We start from the raw sequence: 22,556 nt of genomic DNA on the forward strand, positions 1-22,556 counted from the left end.
CTAAGTCCCTGTGCTTCAAGTTCCTGGAACTGAAAAGCTAAAGCTTGAACAGTCTGGGGGCTGAGGCGAAGGCACAGAGATACTCCTTACCATGAGAACACCACCAGCCCCTCCTCCCAGGAGCAGATCCTGGGTATGATTCTCATCTACAAGACATAGGACCCTAGCTCACTTCCTGGTGGTGATGTCACAAGCCCCTGACAGGTTCCACACACAAAGGGCAGGACCCCAGCTCACTTCCTGGTCAATCACAGGTCCTGAAAGTACCCCCACATTGGACAAGACCCCACCTCACTTCCTGGCTGTGATGTTACAGGCCCCTGACCAGTACTGCTCCACGCAGGGTGGGTTCCAGCTCACTTCCTGGCCATGATATCACAGGCCCCTGAGAGGACCACTACATTCAGGGCGGGTCCCAGCTCACTTCCTGGCCGTGATCTCACAGGCCCTTGACATTCCATGTGTCCAGGAGACCAAGGCTGTGGAAGCGGAAGTCTCCAGGGGGAAGGCCCTCCTTCCTCAGCTGGAGGGAGCATGGCAACGAGCAGAGGAGCGTGGACCCTCTCCTTCGTTCTCCTGCTGTGCAGGTGGCAAGAAGTGCAGCACTGGCCGATTAAAATACAATCAGGTAGATAGAGTTCCAAGGAGACTGGTAAATAGAAATCCACAGGTCCAAACCCAGCAGGTGACACCCTTCTCTGCTTTGGTTTGAAAGTGTCCCCTCCAAAATTTAGATGCTGAAAAGATCATTGTGATAAAGACTTGGGGCTCTTAAGGTAATGGAATCATGACCAGTCTCCCCAGTGAGTGGATTGTGGCCATCATATAAAGGGGGTTTACATAGCATTTGGTTAGTTCACCTCGCCTCTTCCTGTCACGTGAAGATTCAGCAGTGGAATGCCATCTTGGAATGAGAGAGCAACCCTGGCCAGACACTACTGCTGCCAGCACTGTGACCTTGGACTTCCCAGTCTACAGAACTATGAGAAGTAATTTCTACTCATTTTAAATGACAGTTTCAGGCATTTTGTGATAGCAGTGCAGATGGACTAAGAAACTCTTTTCCTGCTGGTCCAAATTCACCACCAGACATTTGTTCTTTGAAGAATGAAGAAAACTACAAGTTTTACTATCTTTGAAGCCCCCTTTAATTCCATAACTCCAAGAAAGAGTTCTGTATATTATGTATTTTTAACTTTTTATTAGCAGATATTATCCAACAGTACAGGAAGACTGTCATGAACCTCTACGTGTTCGTTCCTGTCTCAGTAACTGTGTACATTATGTCAACTCCATCTGTATATATACACACATGCACACAAACATACACACATGTGTATTTATATGCACTCACATGTGAGCATACAGATGCATACACATATAACTCTGATGTGCACACACAGACATGTGCATGTGCATACACATATACACATGCACATATACACCCATGCAATACATATACTTGCATGCTGCAAAACACTCAGATATGTATACACACATGCACACTTGGAAGGTGTATTTCAGCACTGTTCCCAGATGGACTTGGAGGTCACATTGTTTCTTGCAAATGGGCGAAAGCACTGTTGTTATTTTTCCTTTTTGTCGGTTGTGGGGCCTGAACTCTGGGCCTGGGCACTGTCCCTCAGCTCTTCAGCTCAAGGCGAACACTCTACCACTTGAGCCACAGTGCCACTTCTGGCTTTTTCTGCTTATGTGGTGCTGAGGAATTGAACCCAGGGCCTCATGCATGCAAGACAAGCCCTCTACCACTGAGCCACCTTCCCATCCCCGAAAGCATTGCTTTTTTGTGTCTACATTAGCAAAATTAACAAAAATCCTTTCTATTAGCTGACACCCAGTCCATATTTAATGGGCATTAATATGGACAACCAGTCCATATTTAATTCGCATTTCCTCAGAAGCCCTTTTGCAGTCGGCTGGATACCAGCAGAGCCTCCTGGGCCTTTGGATCCCTCGCCTACTTTGTTCCCATATGACTGTGTGAGGAATGGGAGGGAGGATGGCACTGTGGAGAACAGAGGCCTCAGAAGCGGTGGATCCCGTCCTTTCCACTCCTCCCCACCCCAACCTGGGGAACAGTGCTCTGGCCACTCAGCCTTCCACAGAGGGACCCAAGGACAGAGGCTCAAGAAAAGAGGTGGACCAGGACCCCAGTCCAAGGACTCAGGATGGGCAAGTTGGTTCTGAGCCCTCACAGGTTCCAGGACCTCCTAGAGCAGGGCACACCACAGCCCCTGACACAACTGGCCTGGCTTGGACCAGTGTCTGGTGGGGGGGGAGGGCAGGTGGCTGCCAGGACCACAAATAACCAGTGAGACACTGGCATTCTTACTTATTTTCTTTTAGAAATTAATGCATCTTAATTGCTAGGCTTTTCCTGTTTTCATACATGTATATATTGTATTTCCATTATATACACCATCCCTTCTATCCTCTCTTGCCCTTTTCTCCACCCAAAACACCAGATCTTCTGTTCCTTTCCTCAATCCCTTACCTACTACTTTCAGGTCATTTTTCCTCTTCTTCCTTCTCTCCTTTTTTTAACCTTCCAAATGTGTGGGAGAACATACAGTACTTCAGTATTTTCCTATGTCTGGCTTGTTTCCTTCAGCATGACACCTCCACTTGTACCCATTTTCCTGAAAATGATGTTATGTTTTTGAAGCAGTCTCCCTGTGTAGCTCAGACCACTCCTTAAACTTATAAATTCTCCTGACTTGATATCCTGAGGACTGGATTACAGTCATACAACACCATACTTGACATATTTTTAGCTTCTCTGAGGAATCTCCATACTGTTTTCTGTAGTTGCTGAACTAATTTACATTCACATTACCACTATATTGGGTTATTTTCTCTCTACATCTTCACCAGCATTTGATATTTTTTTAGTATTCTTGATGACTGTCTTTCTGATTGGGGTAAGGTGCAATCTTGGTGGTGGGTTAATTTGCATTTTTCTAATGGCTAAAGATACTGAGCATTTTTCACATATTTGCCATTTCTATAACTTCTTTTGAGATTGCTTATTCAGGTCATTTGTCTATTTTTATTAAATTACTTAGATTTTTCAGATTGATTGATTAATTTAGCCAGTCCTGAGCCTTGAACTCTGGAACTGGGCACTGTCCTTAAGCTCCTTTTGGTCAAGGCTAGCATTCTACCACTTTGAGCCACAGCACTATTTCTGGTTTTCTGGTGGTGAACTAGAGGGAAAAGTCTCAGACTTTCCTGCCTGAGCTGGCTTCAAATCACAATCCTCAGATCTCAGCCTCCTGAGTAACTAGGATTACAGGCATGAGCCACTAGTGCCTGGTTCAAATTTTTTTTAATTTGACATCATCCAACTTGTTAATTTTTGCTATTATTTCTTTAGCCATTCAGGAAGTCACTGGCTATGCCAATATTTAATTTTCCTCTAGCTGTTTCAAAGTTTTAAGTCTTTCATTGAGGTCTTTGATTCCTTTTGAGTTGATTTTTTGTGCAGGATGAGATAGCACCATTTGTTGAATGAAGAGTCTGCACTTTCCCCAACATATGCTGTGGCCTCCTTTATGGAGAAATCATTTGGCTGTCGCTGTGTGGGCTTATTTATGGGTAATCCATTCCAACTCCACTTCTGCATGAGTTCACTCCTTTCTTGTCTGTTTGGGGATCAGTACCATGCAATTTTTTTCTAATACACACACACACATATTGGGGCTTGAAATCAGAGCCTGGGCACTGTCCCTGAGCTGCTTTTGTTCAAGGCTAGCACTCTGCCACTTGAGCCATGCATGCTTAGGCATGCTTAGGCAAGTGCTCTACCATTGAGTCACTCTATAGTATAATTTTAAATCAGATATTTTGACACCTCTGGCTGTTGTTTCTCAGAATTTCTGTGGGTGTTTTGTGTTACCACATGCATTTTAGTATTTAGTTTCCCTTAGGTCTGTGAAGACTGGTGAAAAGACCTACCACTGGCATTTTGATAATGACTGCATCGAATCTGTAGATACCATTGGAAAGATGACCATTTTAACAATATTATTCTAATCCATGAACAAGGGCCTACCATCCCATCTTCATTTTGTCATTTTCATTGTAGAGTTCTGTTGACCTTTGCTAACTCTGTACCAAGTTGGCTATTTTTGCTGTGGTTGTTGGTCTATTTGAATGGCTTTTTTTTTTTTTTTTTTTTGTCGGTCGTGGGGCTTGAACTCTGGGCCTGGGCGCTGTCCCTCAGCTCTTCAGCTCAAGGCGAGCGCTCTACCACTTGAGCTACAGCGCCACTTCCGGTTTTCTGGTGGTTTATTGGAGATAGGAGTCTCACGGTCTCTCCTGCCCGGGCTGGCTTTGAACCGCGATCCTCAGATCTCAGCCTCCTGAGTAGCTAGGATTACAGGCGTGAGCCACCAGCGCCCGGCTATTTGAATGGCTTTTGAGGCTACGGTGAATGACTGTTTTCCTGATTTCTCTCTCAGGAAGTTCATTATTGGTACATAGAAAAAGTACTGGTTTTTGTGTTTTATTTTTCTATATTGCTACTTTATGAGTTTGTCAATTCTAAGAGATTAGGTGCAGTTTTTAGGGTTTTCTAAGTACAAAAATCATATAATTTACAAACAAAATTTAAGTACCTCTTCTATTGTATCTTTTGTACCTTCTCTTGTTTAATTCATCTGGCTAAAATTTCAATATATAGTTGCCTTTTCTAATAAAAGTGCCATAAAGAGGTTCCAGTCTGTCATGTCTGTCTGGAGTTCTAAATATTTCAGCACCTGCAGGACTATATCTTTCTTGGATTTGGTGGTTTCTATTATTTGACTGAATAGATAGCCTTCTGCATATTGCTCTCCTCCCTCTTCTATTCCAGTTATACATTATTTTAGTTTTTAATGTTATCCCATAGACCTCTTGTGTTATTTTTCTCTATTATATTCTGAATGTGATCATTCTTTTACCTTGTCTTCAAGCCCTCACATTCTTTTTCCACTTGTTCTAGTCTACTGGTGACACTTTCTGCTAAAAAATTTTATATGACTTACTAAGATTTCCATTTGGTTATTTTTCTGAACCTCTCTAAACTGAATGGAGCTCTTATCCTATACTGTCTTCCTTAGTTCATTCACCTATTTATTTCTATTTCGATTTCTATTTTACCTGTATTCTCTGATTCATAGATTTATTTTTTGGTAGTATTGGGGTTTGAACCCTGTCCTTTCTAGGCAAGGGCTCTACCACTTGAGCCATATCCCTACCCATTTTTTTTGCTGTTTACTTTTAAGATAGGGTCTCACTTCCTGCTTAAGCACAGGCTTGGACTGAGATCTGCCTATTTGATGCTTCTCATTGTAGCTAAATATCACTATCCCATCTATTGGTTGAGGAGGGGTTTTGCAGTCCTCCAAGCTCAGCTTCCCAAGTATCGAGGATTATAGTATGAGCCACCAGTGCCCAGCAAATTCACAGGTCATTTTTAAAATTATTCTTTTGAATATTTTGCTCAGCTTTTATTTATTTCAAGATTCCAAACTATATTTCTATTGTCTTTAAGTAGTTGTACAAAAGAGTTACAATTTATCAAATCAGTTTGTAAATACACCTCTTCATGTCACCATTTTTATCATTTCCCCCATTCCTCCCAAACCAACCCCGCCTTTTATTTTCTTAATTTCATGCATTGAGTGTGTGTGTGTGTGTGTGTGTGTGTGTGTGTGTGTGTGTGTGTGTGTGTGTGTGTGCACCAGTCCTAGGGCTTGAACTCAGGGTACTACCCCAGATCTTTTACACTCAAGACCCACATTCTACCACTTGAGCCACAGCTCTACTCCCAGCTTTTTGGTGGTTCACTGGAGATAAGATCTCACAGACTTTCATATCCAAGATGGCTTTGAACCACGATCCTCAGACCTCAGCCTCCTGAGTATGTAAGCGACCAGTACCCAGCATAGAATATTATAACTGCATTGTCCCCACTCTCATGTTTCAAGTACCAGTTTCCAACCACCTGAGGATTTTAAAAATTGGTTATAGGTAGGGAAGTCACTCTGCCTTGCTCATTTCATATTTCTTGTGTTCCTATATCAAGATCTGCATATTTGTTTGAACGTTTCTCTCTTCCATTTTTATGTAGTCTTCTTACTGAGTAGACTGCTCTTTTGGTGTGCCCTGGGCTATCAGCTTGTTTTGTATTACTGAGTTTAATTCTCATTGGCTTCCACAGTCTAATTTCTCCATGGCTTTTCTGGTTGTAGTTAAGGGTTTTACACAGTACAGGCTGCAGGAGAGCCTGAGGGACCTACGTTCAGTGTAGATCTCACCAAGTGTAGTAGCTTTCGTAGTTCAGAAAGGTACTACAGACAGCAGAAAATACTGAGTGCACTCTCTATCGTTCCTGCTCAGATTCATCAGGAATGTGGTTTGAAAGGACAGGGAACCGTCTATGTTGAATTATAGATGTAATGTCCATCACCACTATGTTATTACTCTTTACTTATTGCTATGGGAGAAAGTCTATATAAAGGACTTCAGGTAGCTCCAGCCATGCCTGCTTGGGACCAAGTCATTGGCTGGTCACTTAAGTTCTCTATTCTTTAAGATCTGTAAATGTTCTTCAAGAATCTACCAAGATACTAGTAGGAACTGCTCTGTCTTCTTCTTTTTTTTTTTTTTGAGGGGTCCAGTTGTGGGGCCTGAACGCTGGGCCTGGGCGCTGTCCCTCAGCTCTTCAGCTCAAGGCTAGCGCTCTACCACTTGAGCCACAGCACCACTTCTGGCTTTTTTCTTTTTGCTTATGTGGTGCTGAAGAATCGAACCCAGGGCCTCAGGCATGCAAGGCAAGTGCTCTACCACTGAGCCACCTTCCCAGCCCATGCTCTGTCTTCTTAAAAGAACTTAGTTCTTGGGTGCTTATACAGGGAAGGTGTGTGTATGCCCTCCAAACTATGCACATGAGCAGCACCTCGCCAGCGTTGCCACACCTACACCTACACTGCTGGGTGCAGTGCCCAGCACCTTGCTCTGCTGGACCCAGGCATTCTTCAGCCTGTTACAGGGTTCACCTGACACCACCACCGGCTGTCGCCTCCTGGGACAGGGGAGAGGCTGCCTAGCCCCAAACTGCCCAGGGGCAGTTTCTGGCAGCTCTGATGTCGGCACGCATCTGCTCACCCCATTCTGGGGTCTCCCCAGCCATGGCCACGTGAGCTGGGCTGGCTACAGTGCATCCCTCACATGGAGCTGCTGGTCAGGAGAGGAAGGCAACAGTGGACATGGTCCTGGTGATGGTGAGAGGAGTGGTGCTATGTCCTGAGTTATCCAGGGAAGACTTAGCACTCAACCGTGAACTCTAAGAAGCCAGAAGGAGCAGGGGGCAGCCGTGGATGAGTGCACTGTAGTGTCCTGGCCACAGGGCACCTGCCGTCTGCAAACTGAGACTCTCACAAGGAGGTGACCAGGAAGCCGCTACACTTGACAATGCACACCGCCCTCCACCAGGGTGCTGTGAACATAAAGCCTCCCTGTGTGGGTTTCGGCTGGCTTGCACAACGCTTCCATTGTAATTACGGGACACATACAAGATGAAAAGAATATTTCTAACAAAGCGCTTGCATTGCGCAGCTGAAACCATTCTTAATGATCCATTAATGTCACTTCTAAAGAGAACTGTACTTTTGTTTGTTTCCTTTACTGAAGGTCAGCATACTGGAAGCAATTGTCATCACCATCCCAGACCTTGTTACACATTTCCTGCATTGTTCTGAGCATGTGTGCAGATGAGCCATTGGTATGCAGATTGTCCATCATTAAGACCACTTGAGAATCAGCTGTGTCATTGGTTTGTGCAGGAACTTCAATTCTTACAGAAGGCTCTATGTGTTCAGTAAGGGAAGGTGGAGTAGGCCTGCCCAATTGGCCTTCCAGGGTGCCCATGACCTGAGCACTAGAAGGAGAGCCTGAGGCTGACCTTGACCTCAAGCCAAAGACAAGTACCAGGATCCACAGATGCCACAACCTTGGATCAAGAACAGGCACTTGTGTCAGGAGGCATCCTGGGTGGGAATGGCTGAGCAGGAAGTGGCACTAGAAGCCATCTGCCTCGGCATGGTGCCCAGCATGGCATTTCCTGTCCACCAGGGAGCGGAAGTCCTGGATCAGATGGCCCTGGACCCTAAAGACAACAGCCATCATGGACCTTTCAGTTCACCCAGGAGACTCCACTTCTTACCAACAGATGGCACCACCTGAAAATGCTTGCTCAAGGAAGAAGCAGAAGAAGGAAGAGATTGGCCTCTGGGTTCTCCTGCCCCCCAGTACAGACCACAGCGAGAGTCAGCACTAGCAAATAAGCAGTTCGAGCCAACAGAGAACAAGAGCAAAATATCCATGAGGTTCTTAGAGCAAAATGAACACGACTGGTTGACAAAGCCTTGGACAGAGGCTGAGTGCAGGTTTCCTGTTCCTGTGGGCTGGGCTTGGGTGGCTCAGGCAGGACCCCAGAGTGTGATGAGGGTCCCCCACCATGATCAAAGGAGGCAAATGTAGCTTGTTACCAAAGGAAATGTGTGCCCCTCTTCTGCTCCACCCACCACCTGAGCGAGCCCAGTCAGCCTTGGACCCATCTGGAGGGCGATGCCGGGGCTAGGAGGCAGGTTCCACTCAGGACATCAGGGCAAATCCTGCCCTGGGGGCAGCAGCTTTCCCAGAGGCATTCTCCTTGACCTTCTCTTGGTGATTATGGGTGGGACTGGGACTCTGAACGAGGCTCATCCCCTGGAGCAGGCGGGTGGACATGTGCAAATATCCACTTGCAGAGGGGGAAGTGAAAATTCAAGGAACAGTGTTAAAGCAAATGCTTCCTTTTCTCCTGCCAGAGTCAAGTTCCGCACTACCACCAAAGCTTAAAAGTTTGGATGATGATGTGGCCACAGTATTTGGTAAGAAGCCCCCCTCATCAAACATCTGATCTCTATGGGAGGGAGTCGTTCACTATCTATGGGTGTTTCTCAATAACCTGTGAGAGGTTATTGAGGCCAGAAGCACATTACTCTGGGCTCTGGCGGCAGGGCAGGAAAGAGAATCATGATCACATCTTGTGCCAAGGTTTTCAGCATCGTGTTTTCCCTGGGGAGGGATGCTGACATGAGGGAGTGAGCAGTAGGTATTAACTCAGTTCTTGATTACTGTGACAAAAAAAAACCTTAAGTAACTGAATTATAAAGAGAAAAGATTTATTTTGGCTTATAGTTCATGAGCAGTTGATGAGAGACTGTAGCAGAGCAAAGCACTCAATTCATGGCCACGGACCAAAAAAGAGAAAAGCTCGGAGTCCCATAATTCCCCTCACAAGAACATAGTCCCAAAGATGTAGAGACTTTGATAGGCGCCATCCCTTAAAGGTTCCAACACCAGTATCACCACCCTAGGACCAAGTACCAAGCCTTAACACATGGACCTTTGGAGACTGTTAGCATCAAAGCAGGAGGTGATGGTGAAGAACTGCCCAGATGGTCTCATGTTTTTGTTGTTTAGGCAGCTAGTGGTCTGCCCACTGAGATGAGGATCTCTAGAGTCAGGTCCCTGTCCCCTGGCTCCTTGGGTTCCAGCTTTTCATCCTCTCTGCTCACAGCCTCAGGTTCAGACTGCACACATGGTATCAATCCTGCATGTCACTCCTGTCTCTAACATGTTCTTGTGTGCTTTTCTCCAGATGAAATTCTAGTCCAAGAGCTTTTGGACCCAAACAAATCAGTATCTCTTGAAAGACCAAAACCACTGACATCACAACCACCACAGAAAAAAAGCAAGTATATCCCTTTTCACCTATAAAACTGTCCATGTTCCTAGATACCTATGAACACAGCAGCAGCTGTGGGCAGAGGCAGGTGGACACTGAAAGAAGCCATCCTCCAAGGCTTTGGGCAGGTCCTCCTGAGACTGAGGAGGTCACCCCTCCACAGCAGGGATGGCATGCCTTTATTTGGGATGATCTCTGAGTACACATTCATGCATGTTCTTGTTCTCATGACGCAAGTGGGATTGAGCCGTGTCCAGAACATGAGGCTCACAGAAAGAACTTTGAATGGGCTAGCAGGTGATAGTGGAATGTACACTGTGGTTTGCATTCACCTACAGTTTCTGAGAGGGCAAGGCAGGTCTGTTACCTAATTGGGCAAGCAGTAAACCAGCCAGGTGCTAGTGGTTCATATCTGTAATCCTAACTACTCAGGAGGCTGAGATCTGAGGTTTGCAGCTCAAAGCCAGACTCAGCAGGAAAGTCTGTGAGATATTTCCAATTAATCATAGAAAAAGCCAGAAGTGGTGCTGTAGTTCAAGTGGTGGAGTACTGACCTTGAACAAAAGGAATTTAAGGATAGTGCCCAAGGGCCGGGAAGATGGCTCAGTGGTAGAGTGCTTGCCTTGCATGCATGAGGCCCTGGGTTCGATTCCTCAGCACCACATAAGCAGAAAAAAAAGGATAGTGCCCAGGCCCAGAGTTCAAGGCCCAGGACTGGCAGGAAAAGAAAAAAAGATAAACCAAAGTTGAGCACATGACAACCAGGCCACAAAGCAGTGAACAGAAATAAAGATGCGCTTCCCAAAGTACAGCCTTCGCTTGCCAAAACCGTCCACAGGAAGTAAAACAGTACAACGAAGGCCAGAGAGGACAGAGGGACAGTCCATGGCTAAGGAGATGTGCATATCAGAAATACCCACACACTCCATAAAAATGCACTCTGCAGCAGCAGATTCAGCATTTTCTTGGAGTTTGTGTTCAGATATTAAAATATATTCATTTCTGGGATTTTTTCACCTGACATCTGCCACAGAGCTTGGCTCAAGGTGGTTGGGTGACAGCTGTTTACACATGTGCATTTTCAAAAAGGTCTTGAAGACTTTGCTAGGATTCCTAGCCAACATCTTAAAATAAAATGTGCATCAAAAATGTTCACAAGAGTGTAACCAAGACAATTTTACCCCTTTCTTTTCCATGTTCTTCATCAAAGTCCTTAAAGAGATGTATGAAACTAATCTTAAGAAAAAACAGGAGAAGCAACTCACATCTGGGAAAATGAACAGACTTTCCTTTGATGGTAAATATGACCCACCAATGCCCCTGCTGGATTCATAAAGTAACTGGGGAGACAGTCAGGCAGATGCAGGTGGGAACTGCTCCACAGCGAAGGGAGGAACGTGTGATCGGAGATTACGGCTGTTCCACCCAAGTCAGGCAGATTTCCCCAGCCCTGACACGAGGCCTTGCAAAACAGCACGGGAGAATCCATGGCAGACGCCATGAGCAGAAGTAAGGCACTGCCACATCACTGTCTTTCTCTTGGATGCCCAGCTGAGTGACCTCTCCTTCCTGTGGTGAGGTGGCAAAGAGAGCCAGAGCAGCCCCAGGGGACCCCAGGAATCACAGATAAGATCTCTGGGAACAGCCATGGGCAAAGGCTCAGAAAGGAAGCAGGATTCCAGGGATGACAGACCTCTGTGCCCTAAGATTGACTGCAAGGAAGTGTGCCTGTGGTGCAAAGGACAGCGTGTAGGACATCTGAGGCACACCTACACGGACCAGCTCTCTAGTGCACAGGACAAAAATGTATTAATTAAGTCCATAGATTTCCCATGCACAGAAACAGACTACTAGGAGTCCATAGGACAAACCTGTAGGACAACTTTCACACACAGGACCAAACTTTTAGTGCGTAAAACAAATGTGTAGGATGCCTATGGCACACCCACACACAGAACCAGACCTCTAATGCATAGAACAAATGTATGGGACAGCTGTAGCCTGGTGGCCTCAGGCACGGGGGAGGGGATCTTCTCAACATTTCTGAGCCTCCTAGGTTCTACATGAGCCCAGGAATCTGCACTTCAGTCCATTCCCCAAAAGGTTTCTCCAGTGAGTACCTCTGCTGTGCAGAGGATGGAGGCCATTATTTCAGGGCTTAACCAAGAAAAATGTTATATTTAAATGCAGTTTGTGCCAGTCAGTGACCCAAGCAAATAGCCTAGTGGTTCTTGATTAAATTCACCAGGTAGGGGTCCTTCTGCTGGCTACCCATAGCCGGTGGGGCTGCAATGAGTATAAACTGCAGTCACTTGCAGTGGGCACACGGTCTTCAGGGAATGGGCAACTGCAGGACAGAATAAACCACAATCCTGGAGCTAGGACTCAGAACACTCTGCTAGGAGGGATTGGAGGTAGGTGAGCGAGTACTGAGAAAAGCTAGGGCTCTGGAGCTAGGGCCACTGGGGGAAGCTCCTCCCCCAGACCAGCCCCATATACAGAAAGGATTGTAGACCCACAGTGCCTTGTTCACACATGCCCTGGCAAGTCCCAGGGCCTGATGTGTGGCCACTATGTGAGGTCCTGCGTCACCAGGCCACAGGGACCTGAGTCATTGAGATCCCAAGACCCAGGCCACCTTCTAACATAAATGAACCTCTTAATCTGAGTGTTTTTCTCAGAGAAGAAATGAAAATGTATTATAAGTTTGCAGCAGGGGAAGTGAAGCCTAGGTCTTGAGGGGAAACAGAGACTAATATGAGACCCTGGTAATTTGGATCATTTGGGAAAGGGGTGGGGGGAGAGGGAGATTGGAGAGGAGGGGCTTCAGACTACTAGAGCAGAACACTGTACAAATAAGTTTGCTTACTAGAGGACATGATTTGCATATACTCTTTTGCTTTACATTTTACTCTACATAGTCAAATTCTGTTTTCCAGAGTTCTTTCTCTCTCACCCTCTTCCGTGTGATTATGCTATTTACACCTAATATCCTTGGAGGCGTCTGTTCCATTTTGGGCCTCCTTCTATCCTATTTGCCTTGGCTTATTTCAGAGTATGAGAAACATTTCCCTGGCTCTAATACAAAAAGCAATGTTCCTAGAAGTGTTATAACTTCCTCTAATATCCCTATCCTGTTCCTACTTGTGTCTGGTGGGTCAGTCCTTTTGCTAATTTATCCTTCCCATATTCCTTGTCTTGGTTGAGCAGGTCCATGTGCATTTTCTTTGCTTTTGTCAGTTGTAGGTTTTGAACTCAGTGCTTGGGCTCTGTCCCTGTGCTTTTTTCACTCAAGGCTAGTGCTCTACCATTTTGAGCCACAGCTCCACTTCTGGTTTCTAGTGGTTAATTGTAGATAAGAGTCACAGTGGAGGCTTTTCTGCCTGGACTGGCTTTGAACAGCCATCCTCAGATCTCAGCCTCCTGAGTAGCTAGGATTACAGGCATGACCCACCAGTGCCTGGCAATGTGTATGTTCTTGCACCTTCTTTCTTACATGAAAGGCATCACACTACAGATATTTTGTACCTTTTTAAATAAACCTACAATTATATGTTGTAAATCCATCCATACTAATTATAGATATCTTCCTCCTCATTTACTTTTATGATTGCATAGCTCCTGCTGTGGAGAATATTCTACGTAATTTATTCAACCACTCTCCTATGCATTGGGTAATTTCTAGTACTGTGCAATTACAAGCAATGCCCTGATGGGCATCTGCTCTTAAATATTTTCATATTGTTGGAAGTGTATTTTCAGGGTATATTTCCATAAATACATTACTGAGTTAAAATGTAAGGGTACACACAGCTATATTCTGGTCATTCCCTTTCCCTGAAGGAGGCTCAGATGTCTGCATTTCCACCAGCATGGACTAACCCTACTAAACCCCAGCTCTGGCTACAGAATATATTCTAGTACATTTCTAGTTTCAGCAGACTGAAGATGAGAAATGGCACTTTGGTGTTTCAATCTACATTTCTTTCTTTCTTTCTTTCTTTTTTTTTTTTGGATGGTTGTGGGGCTTGAACTCGGCCTGGGGGCTGTCCCTCAGCCCTTTAGCTCAAGGCTAGTGATCTACTGCTTGAGCCACAGAACCACTTCTGGCTTTTTCTATCTATGTGGTGCTAAGGAATTGAACCCAGGGCCTTATGCATGCAAGACAAGCACTCTACCACTGAGCCACCTTCCCAACCCCCTCAATCTACATTTAAGTCAACTGAAGCATTTCTCACATACATGGATCATTTGCACATATTTCTGTGAATTGTCCATTGGTATGTCTTTCTCTTCTTCACAATTCTTATTTCTGGAGACTTTTTTTTTAATGCATGAAGGAAAATGATGTATTTTTTGTTTTTGTTAGTGGTCATGGGGCTTGAACTCTGGGCCTATACTCTGTCCCTGAGCTCTTCAGCTCAAGGTGAGCTCTCTACCATTTGAGCCACAGTGCCACTTCCAGTTTTCTGGTGGTTTATTGGAGCTAAGTGTTTCATGACTTTTCCTGCCCGGGCTGGCTTTGAACGGCGATCCTCAGATCTCAGCCTCCTGAGTAGCTAGGATTACAGGGGTGAGCCACCGGTACCAGGCTAAGATGATGTATCTTGTCTGTGATATATGGTGCAAATATTTTTCCTTAGTCAATTGTCTTTTGACATTGCCTTGGAATTTATAAACATGGGATTATGAAGCTTGAGATCTGGTTTGGTCCTGTCTGTACATTCTGGTCAAGCAGAGAGAAATACAGTCTGGAATCCTGGCATGGATGATGCTGAGAAACATGGTAGAAGCATGAGAAAACTGTCACCTAACAAGAGCCCTGCCAAAGACAGCTCATTCCTATCTCACTGAGAAACAAATTTAAGTATTTTGTCCTTCAGTACATTGTTGGCTGGGAGTTTCTTATAGATGTACTTGATTAGTTTGAGAATGCTTTTACTGTCTATCTTATGTTTTTTTGTTTTTTGGGGGGGGTCCAGTCATGGGGTCTGAACTCTGGGCCTGGGCGCTGTCCCTCAGCTCTTCAGCTCAAGGCTATTGCTCTACCACTTGAGCCACAGCGCCACTTCTGGCTATTTCTCTGCTTATGTGGTGCTGAGGAATCAAACCCAGGGCCTCATGCATGCGAGATAAGCACTCTTCCACTGAACCAACTTCCCAGCCCCTATCTTATGTTGTTGAGAGTTTTTATTGGGAACTTTTTCAAATGTTTTTCCAACTATATTGAAATTACTATGAAGTGTGTTTTTTTTGTTATGTGAAAATGGTGAAAAAAACATTGATGTTTTTATTTAAACCAACCTTGCATTCCTGCACTGAGCACTACTTTCTTACTATATATCCCTCAGTTTTGTTTTATTTAATTTGTATTTGCTAAGTATTTTTGCATCCAGATTCAAATATTGCTAAAGATCAGAGTGGTCCAGGTCCCAAACCCGGAGCACCTGGGGACCTGCCCTCCCCACTCCACACACACATACACACATCTACTTGTCCCATGGCCTCCCAAGGGCTCCTCCTGCCGAAGATGTCCATTCTCTGCTCTCCACCAATGGTGCTCAGAGAAGCCCAGATACCACTGACAGCCAGAAAATCCTTGTGCCCCTGCCCTCACAGGCAGGGTGTCTCAGCTGGACCACTACTCAGCACCCCAATCCTCTTCTCTAAGGATCCAACAGATACCCACACAAAGTCTAACTCCTGCTGGGGACCAGTGGCTCATACTTGTAATCTTAGCTATTCAGGAGGCTGAGATCTGAGGACTCTGGTTCCAAGCCAGCCCAGGCAGGAAAGTCCATGAGACTCTTATCTCCAATAAACCATGAGCAAACTGGAAGTGCCACTGTGACTCAAGTGGTAGAGTGCTTGCCTTAGCCTAAAGAGCTCAGGGACAGCACCTAGGCCCAGAATTCAAGCCCCACAACGGACAAAAAAAAAAAGTCTGACTCCTGACAGTTGGCCCTATGTTCATTTCCTTCATAAATAGAAGAGACCTAAAATTCATGGTCCTTGTTCAAAGCTCACTGAGCTCTACCACTGACTTCCATGATTATAAAAACTGAGGACTTCACAATTGTGTCCCCATGGAATTATAAGGCAAAGAAGTTTGTTTTTGTTTTTGCCAGTCCTGGGGCTTAAATTCAGGGCCTGAGCACTGTCCTTGAGCTTCTTTTGCTCAAGGCTAGCACTCTACCACTTGAGCCACAGTGCCACTCACTTCTGGATTTTTCTGTGTACATGGTACTGAGGACATGAACCCAGAGCTTCATGTATGCTAGGCAAGTGCTCTACCACTAAGCCACATTCCCAGCATGCAAAGAAGGTTTTAAAGGAATGAATCTCTCAGGAGGAAGTTAAGTTATCAGCACAGGGATAACTAAAAATCTGCTCACTCTGTTTTCTGAACCATGTGAAATTTATAATGTGATTTCTTTTTTTCCTGGTGTTTGATTTTTTTATTTTTAGCATTCATATTTGGTCTTAATGGTATTTTCCCTATTATAATAGCTGTTCATAGGATGGCCTTAGAACATGAAAGTAAGAAGTGGACAGTAGTAACCCATTGTAGACCTGCAAGTGAATGCACAGAATCTGCTTACTCTCTCTGATGCGGCCCAGTCAGCCCTCCCAGCATTTTGAACTGATGAGAAATTAAAAACAAACCACTTATTAAGAATATAAAGGGGAGGAAGTGGCGCTGTAGCTCAAGTGGTAGAGTGCTCGCCTTGAGCTGAAGAGCTGAGGGACAGTGCCCAGGCCCAGAATTCAAGCCCCACGACTGACAAAACAAAACAACAACAACAACAAAAAGAATATAAAGGGCAGCTGGGAAGGTGGCTCAGTGGTAGAGTGCTTTCCTTGCATGCATGAGGCCCTGGGTTCAATTCCTCAGCACCACATAAGAAAAAAGAAAAAAGCCGGAAGTAGCATTGTGGCTCAAGTGGTAGAGCGCTAGCCTTGAGCTGAAGAGCTGAGGGACAGCTCCCAGGCCCAGAGTTCAGGCCCCACGACCGGACCAAAAAAAAAAGAGAGAGAGAATACAGGAGAGAGATACAGGAACTTGGAAGCAAGTAAGGGTATAGGCTGCAGGGTCTGGGCTAGTTTGGCTAATTAAAAAGAAGTTTGAAACTAAGGCTTGTTTGCCAAATCTTGATCACTGTCAATTTTTTCATAGAAGAAGAGAAAGAAATACTTTTTCAGATTAAAAGCCTTACAGCTCTGGAGAAAATCATTGACAGTCTTCGAAGAGCTATAGGTAAGCAGAACTTCTGTTCCTATTGGTTTGTGGATAATGGGCAGCTGGCCTGGGAGCTCCCTTCCTGGGCCAAGGAGAAGGGAAAGTTTCTCTCAGAGCTCTGGGTCTCTTCCGAGCAGCACTGGGAGAAGCAGATTGCTCAGCCTCCAAGTTGCCAGAGCAAAGCTCCATAGTGGTTGCTGGTCAGGCACCTAAGCTTTGTCAAATTCAAGGGCAGTGGCCATGGTACCAATCAGTGCTTTATCTTTTCCACACCCCTGGACACTCCCTACTTCCTGCTCTCTCCTCCAGCCACACAGCGTTCTCCTGGGAAACTGAACCCAACAATCTCTCTCACTGGTCTCCTCAGTTCCGTGTGGATGCAGAGGCCAACTCAGCCGTAGGAAATGGGGCTGAGGATAAGAGCACAGGCTTTGGAGTAAATAGGACCTCAGTTCAAATCCCACGTTGGCCTGCCTGTACAAGGACCTGGGAGTGACCTTGCCAAGTGATCACATACAGGTCCTGGGCCTCAGCCTGTTGGTCCTCAGAGGACATCTTAGCCCCGATTCTGGGTACCAAGGAGATGGAAGGTGATGATGTTTGCAGGGTGTGAGCAGAGTTTGACACACAGGAGGTGGGAGGACCACACCTGATGGGTTCCCAAAGACCACCCCTTCCCTGCCTGTCATCAAAGAGGCTACCGATTATAACAGTCTCTTTGTTAAAAGGGAACCATGAAGAGGGAAGGGATGGTAGGGGGAAAACAAAGGAGGAGGCAACAATGCTTGATAAGAAATGTACTCACTACCTTGTTCATGTGATTGTAACCCCTCTGTACAGTATTTTCACAATAAAAAACTTATTTAAAAAAGGGGAACCAAGGGCTGGGAAGGTGGCTCAGTGGTAGAGCGCTTGCCTTGCATGCCTGAGGCCCTGGGTTCGATTCCTCAGCACCACATAAGCAAAAAGAAAAAACCCGGAAGTGGCGCTGTGGCTCAAGTGGTAGAGTGCTAGCCTTGAGCTGAAGAGCTGAAGGACAGCACCCAGGCCCAGAGTTCAGGCACCACGACCGGACCAAAAAAAAAAAAAAAAAAGGGGAACCATGAAGTCTGACATTCAGAAAGAGGTAACAATCAGTGAAACATCTGTACCCTTCTTGGGAAAATCTTTTTTCCACACAGGAAGTCATCTGAAGAACACTCGAAAGCTGCACAAAATCATGCTGAAAGCCCGAGCCAACAAGGGGAAATCGAGCATAGAGTGAGCAACAAGACCACCTTAGGGTGAGAACAAAGTAGGCTGCTCATCACCCCATGTGAACTACATTTATGGAGTGCCAAATAAAATTAGCATATTTAAATATTGTTATCGATAATGTGAAATTTTTTTTTTCCTTAAAACAAGCAGAAATGAAATGAAAACCTAATTGAAACTGGGCATAGTAGCACACGCCTTTAATCCCAGCAAATAGGGAATTATAGGAAGGAGGACTAAGATCCAATGCTAGCCCTGGGCAAAAGTACAAGGATCTATCTGAAAAAAAAAGTCAGAAGAGCTGGGGCATGGCTGAAGTAGGAGGGCACCTGCCTAGCAGGTGCAGAGTGTGAGTTCAAACCCGAGGATTCAAAAGTAAGTTCTTGCCATTGTCTTAACAGGATGGGCATCAATGCATGTCTTCAAAGACATGTAGTATGTGTATTAGTCATAGTTTTCTCTCTCTCTCTCTCTCTCTCTCTCTCTCTCTCTCTCTCTCTCTCTCTCTGTGTGTGTGTGTGTGTGTGTGTGTGTGTGTATTACTAATAACAAAAGGAAACAAACTAGACTCAGGATGAACGTCAAAAGTGGACAGAACCTACAGTCTAATTTGATGGCAGCAATGAAGCTGCTGGGAGAAAGCAGGTCCCCGAATGGAGCAGTGGGATAGCCCCCAGGGCACAGGTGGCAGGCAGGTGTACAAGACCTTTGTAGCAGTAGGCAGGAAGAAAGTTAAGCCTAACGCTCTATTACTGAGTATTCTTTTTTCACATGAAGTCATGACCATGGTAACTGCAAGTTCTGTGTTCCTGTTTCACAGGTCATTATTCCTGGTCAGAGGGTCAGGCTACCTGGGACTAAAAGGGCTCGTTCTTCAGACTCTACAGAGACCCTGGGGTTTTCCTCACCTCTCTGCAGCAGAGATAGACTCCTCAGTTATCAGTTTCACCAGCCACCACAATAAAGGATGAAAAAAAAATCCAGATGCCGGTGGCTCACGCCTGTACTCCTAGCTACTCAGGAGGCTGAGATCTGAGGATCGGGGTTCAAAGCCAGCCTGGGCAGGAAAGTCCATGAGACTGTTATCTCCAATAAACCACTCAGAAAACTGGAAGTAGCACAGTGTCTCAAGTAGTAGAGCACTAGCCTTGAACTGAAGAGTTCAGGGACAGCATTCAGGCCCAGAGTTCAAGCCCCATGACCAACCAAAAAAAAAAAAGGAAAAAAAAACACAACTTTCCAACTCCTCAACATGCAATTCCACTAGAAAATTAGTAAAAATTACCTATTAATCAGTTCACTGCTATGAGTAACTGCTATGAACAAAGACCTGTCTCTACAGGCAAGACCTACTCTCCAGGGACCAGAGAGTAAATGAGAAATAAGATTACCTCAGTGACGAGGGACAGGAAGAGACCAAAGCAAGAAAATGCCCAGGAAACAAAGAATGTCTGTAGCAATGGCTATAAAAGACATTGCACCAGTGTGAGTCTGGTGAGCGTATGCTCTGCAGGCTTGTCCATTGCGGTGGGAGAAGCCCCCAGGACCAGAACCCCACAATCACAGACAGCAGGATTGAGGAAACTGGCAGAGGTCCAACAAAGCAAGGCAAGCCTCTGTACCATTCAGATTTTGTTCTAAGTTCAACACAAAGGCACTGGAATGCTTTCTTCTAATGCTATTATTCGATTTTCACTTTGAAAAGGCCCCCAGCTGTTGCCAGAAATGGTGAATAGATATTACATCAGTTTTATCAAGAGCATGCAGAACAGCAGGAAGGGATAGAAAGGAAGTAGAGAGACTGGAGGTTTTACTTGGAGAGACCAAGGCATGCATGGATTACATGAGGGGGTGGAGGGTTGATCTGTAGGGGCTACACTGCAGCCAGCAGATAAACACCAGTGTCACAAAGCTAGAGAATGCTTGGGGGTGAGGGGTGACAGGTGTGCCTTGGGGGGAACTCAAAGACTGCTTTGGGGGCAGACATGGAGATGCTAAGCGATACCAAGTCAGCCTTTGTATTTCTGTGCTGGGGCTGTCTGGAGTCAGGAAGAGATTAAGCTAGAGAGATCAACTGCAGAGTCATGAGCATATAGAGCCTGAAAGTATGGAAGAAAATGCAAGTGGCTAACCAAAGACAGAAGCCACAGCCCTGAGGGATCTTGAATACTCAAGAAATCAAGTAGAAAGCTGATCTGTTGAAAACACTAGGAGAGGAGGTGTTTCAAAAAAAAAAAAATGAACAAGTGGCCAACCTACTGTGTCATGAGCAAGCTGTGTCAGCTAGCCATATCTGTGTCTTTCCATAATGTCACTGAATAACAGTTAATGCATAAGCTGTAACAATTCTGTTGGCTTTATTTTCCAAATACTATTTTATTTCACTTGGGACTTGGGACTACTAGCACACCCAAGTTCTTTTATTCCAATATTAACTATGAATATTAACTTTAAGTTCACTTTGTATTTCACACAACAGGACATGTAGACCGCAGAATGGTAAGACAGTATTAAAGCAGAGGAGACTTCAAAGGGACCCAATAAAGGACAAAGAAAAGAGTGGGCACAGTTGCAGACAGACTGTCACTGCACGTGGTCAGATGAAGTGTTAGTGAACTCAGTTGTCACAGCAGCTCAGGTGCAAGGCTGTCCAAAGTGCAGAGCTGGTTCCAGTCAAAGAGTTGAAGACAACAGGAACAGGATGCAACTGAACAACAACCACCCGGTTTTGGACACAACACCACCCGGTTTTTTAACTTGACCAGGGCAAACCAAGCTAGGTGCACAAACAACTCTTCAGATCACAGCACATAACACCAGCCCCACAGTTTGCCATGGGCCACTCTGATGTATTCATTAAGGCCTCTCCACCTGGTGACAAACTCCCAACTGTCCGAGATCCTGCCTAACACAATCACTGCCTCCCACTCTAACCTCGACTCACTGTTTTGTGATCAGAATACCTGACTGCCCACAGTGACATTTTTCATTTCCCCCTTTTACTCCTATAGTTCCTTTACTCTTTTACCCTATTTAGGCTTTCCGACCTTTCATCTATCAGTCAAGTGATCATGTGGAATGTGATGTGTGATTTGAGTGTTAGGTTATAGAGGCTCAAAACTAAGCATAAAAATGGAACACAGAACTTGCAGTTACCATGGTCATGACTTCATGTGAAAAAAAAATAGTAATAGAGCATTAGGTTTAACTTTCTTTCTGCCTACTGCAACGAAGAGGCAGGCTGGGGCTCAGTTCTGAGTCTTGGGTTCCAAGAGCTGGTTCCCAGTTAGTATTCCAGTATCATATCCTCGCCAACATATGCAAACCTGAACTCAGTAAGGAATCAGTTAAAAGTTACATTCTGATCTCTGCTGTACTTGAAAACTAAGAGGAAGGGATCATTTCCCATTTAAGATGAGCAGGGCAGGCGCTAGTAGTGGCTCATGCCTATAATCCTAGCTACTCAGGAGGCTAAGATCTGAGGATCAAGGTTCAAAGCCAGCCTGAGCAGGAAAGTCTGTGAGACTCTTATCTCCAATAAACCACCAGAAAACTGGAAGTGGCACTGTGGTTCAAGTGGTAGAGTGCTAGCTTGAGCTGAAGAACTAAGGTACAGTGCCCAGGCTCAGAGTTCAAGTCCCATGACCGGAAAAAAAAAAAAAAACAACAAAAAACAAAAAAATAGGAGCGGTGTCAGGGGATCAAGTCCTTGTGAAAGGTGAGAATTCTGTGCCGTGCCCAGGAGAGACAATCTCCCAGACCATACTGCAGTACAGAGGAACAGAGTGGGAACCAGGGACATAGTAACAGCTGACCCGTACTCAGAGTGAGTCCAGATCCTCACAAAGACAACCCTGGAGGCCATCACCACTGTAATTTAGCCTTGGGGGCAGGGGAGGAAATACCTGAGAGCAACACCTAACAACAAAAAGAACTGGTAACAGCAGAACACCAGTGGCTCACGCCTGTCATCCTAGCTAGTTAGGAGGCTGAGATCTGAGGATTGCGGTTCAAAGCCAGCCCGGGCAGGAAAGTCTGTGAGACTCATCTCCAATAAACCACCAGAAAACCAGAAGTGGTGCTGTGCTCAAGTGGTAGAGTGCTCACCTTGAGCTGGAGAGCTGAGGGATGGCACCCAGGCCCAGATTTCAAGCCCCATGACAGACAAAAAAGAAAAAGAAAAGAAAAAATTGTAAGTTCTGCTCCTGGATGGCTAGCAGATTCCACCCTCCTTGCAGCAAAGTCTCCACCCAGTATCTACGT

At 45.4% G+C, this 22,556-nt stretch overlaps 1 protein-coding gene and 1 long non-coding RNA gene across 4 annotated transcripts in view; one reads left to right on the top strand and one right to left on the bottom strand.

Moving 5' to 3' along the window:
- Positions 1-22,556, bottom strand: part of LOC138813967 (uncharacterized) — a 46,698-nt gene that overhangs the window by 20,665 nt on the left and 3,477 nt on the right. The gene's annotated exons all lie outside the window — the stretch shown is intronic.
- LOC138813484 (sperm acrosome-associated protein 7-like) lies at positions 478-18,403 on the top strand. Of its 3 annotated transcripts, none has more exons than XM_070001927.1 (6): positions 478-628; positions 8,877-8,939; positions 9,713-9,805; positions 11,010-11,096; positions 16,977-17,057; positions 18,221-18,403. In XM_070001927.1, exons 1-6 carry the CDS (start codon positions 535-537, stop codon positions 18,301-18,303), a joined length of 501 nt encoding a protein of 166 aa, XP_069858028.1. In that variant the 5' UTR covers positions 478-534; the 3' UTR covers positions 18,304-18,403. The 3 variants fall into 3 exon arrangements, 2 of the variants coding, with proteins under 2 accessions (XP_069858028.1, XP_069858029.1); XM_070001928.1 differs by having other exon boundaries at positions 16,980-17,057; XR_011367811.1 differs by lacking the exon at positions 478-628 and adding an exon at positions 8,386-8,453.

Source organism: Dipodomys merriami, unplaced genomic scaffold, assembly GCF_024711535.1.
Source record: "Dipodomys merriami isolate MVZ:Mamm:240054 unplaced genomic scaffold, mDipMer1.0.p SCAF_6, whole genome shotgun sequence".
Taxonomy (NCBI): Eukaryota; Metazoa; Chordata; class Mammalia; order Rodentia; family Heteromyidae; genus Dipodomys; species Dipodomys merriami.

Excerpts from the sequence above, each read along its gene's own strand:
- LOC138813484 (XM_070001927.1), top strand. The coding sequence starts at position 535 with ATGGCAACGAGCAGAGGAGCGTGGACCCTCTCCTTCGTTCTCCTGCTG. Across the intron at positions 9,806-11,009 it reads ACAACCACCACAGAAAAAAA|TCCTTAAAGAGATGTATGAA; the intron begins GCAAGTATATCC and ends TCTTCATCAAAG. Across the intron at positions 17,058-18,220 it reads CAGTCTTCGAAGAGCTATAG|GAAGTCATCTGAAGAACACT; the intron begins GTAAGCAGAACT and ends TTTTCCACACAG.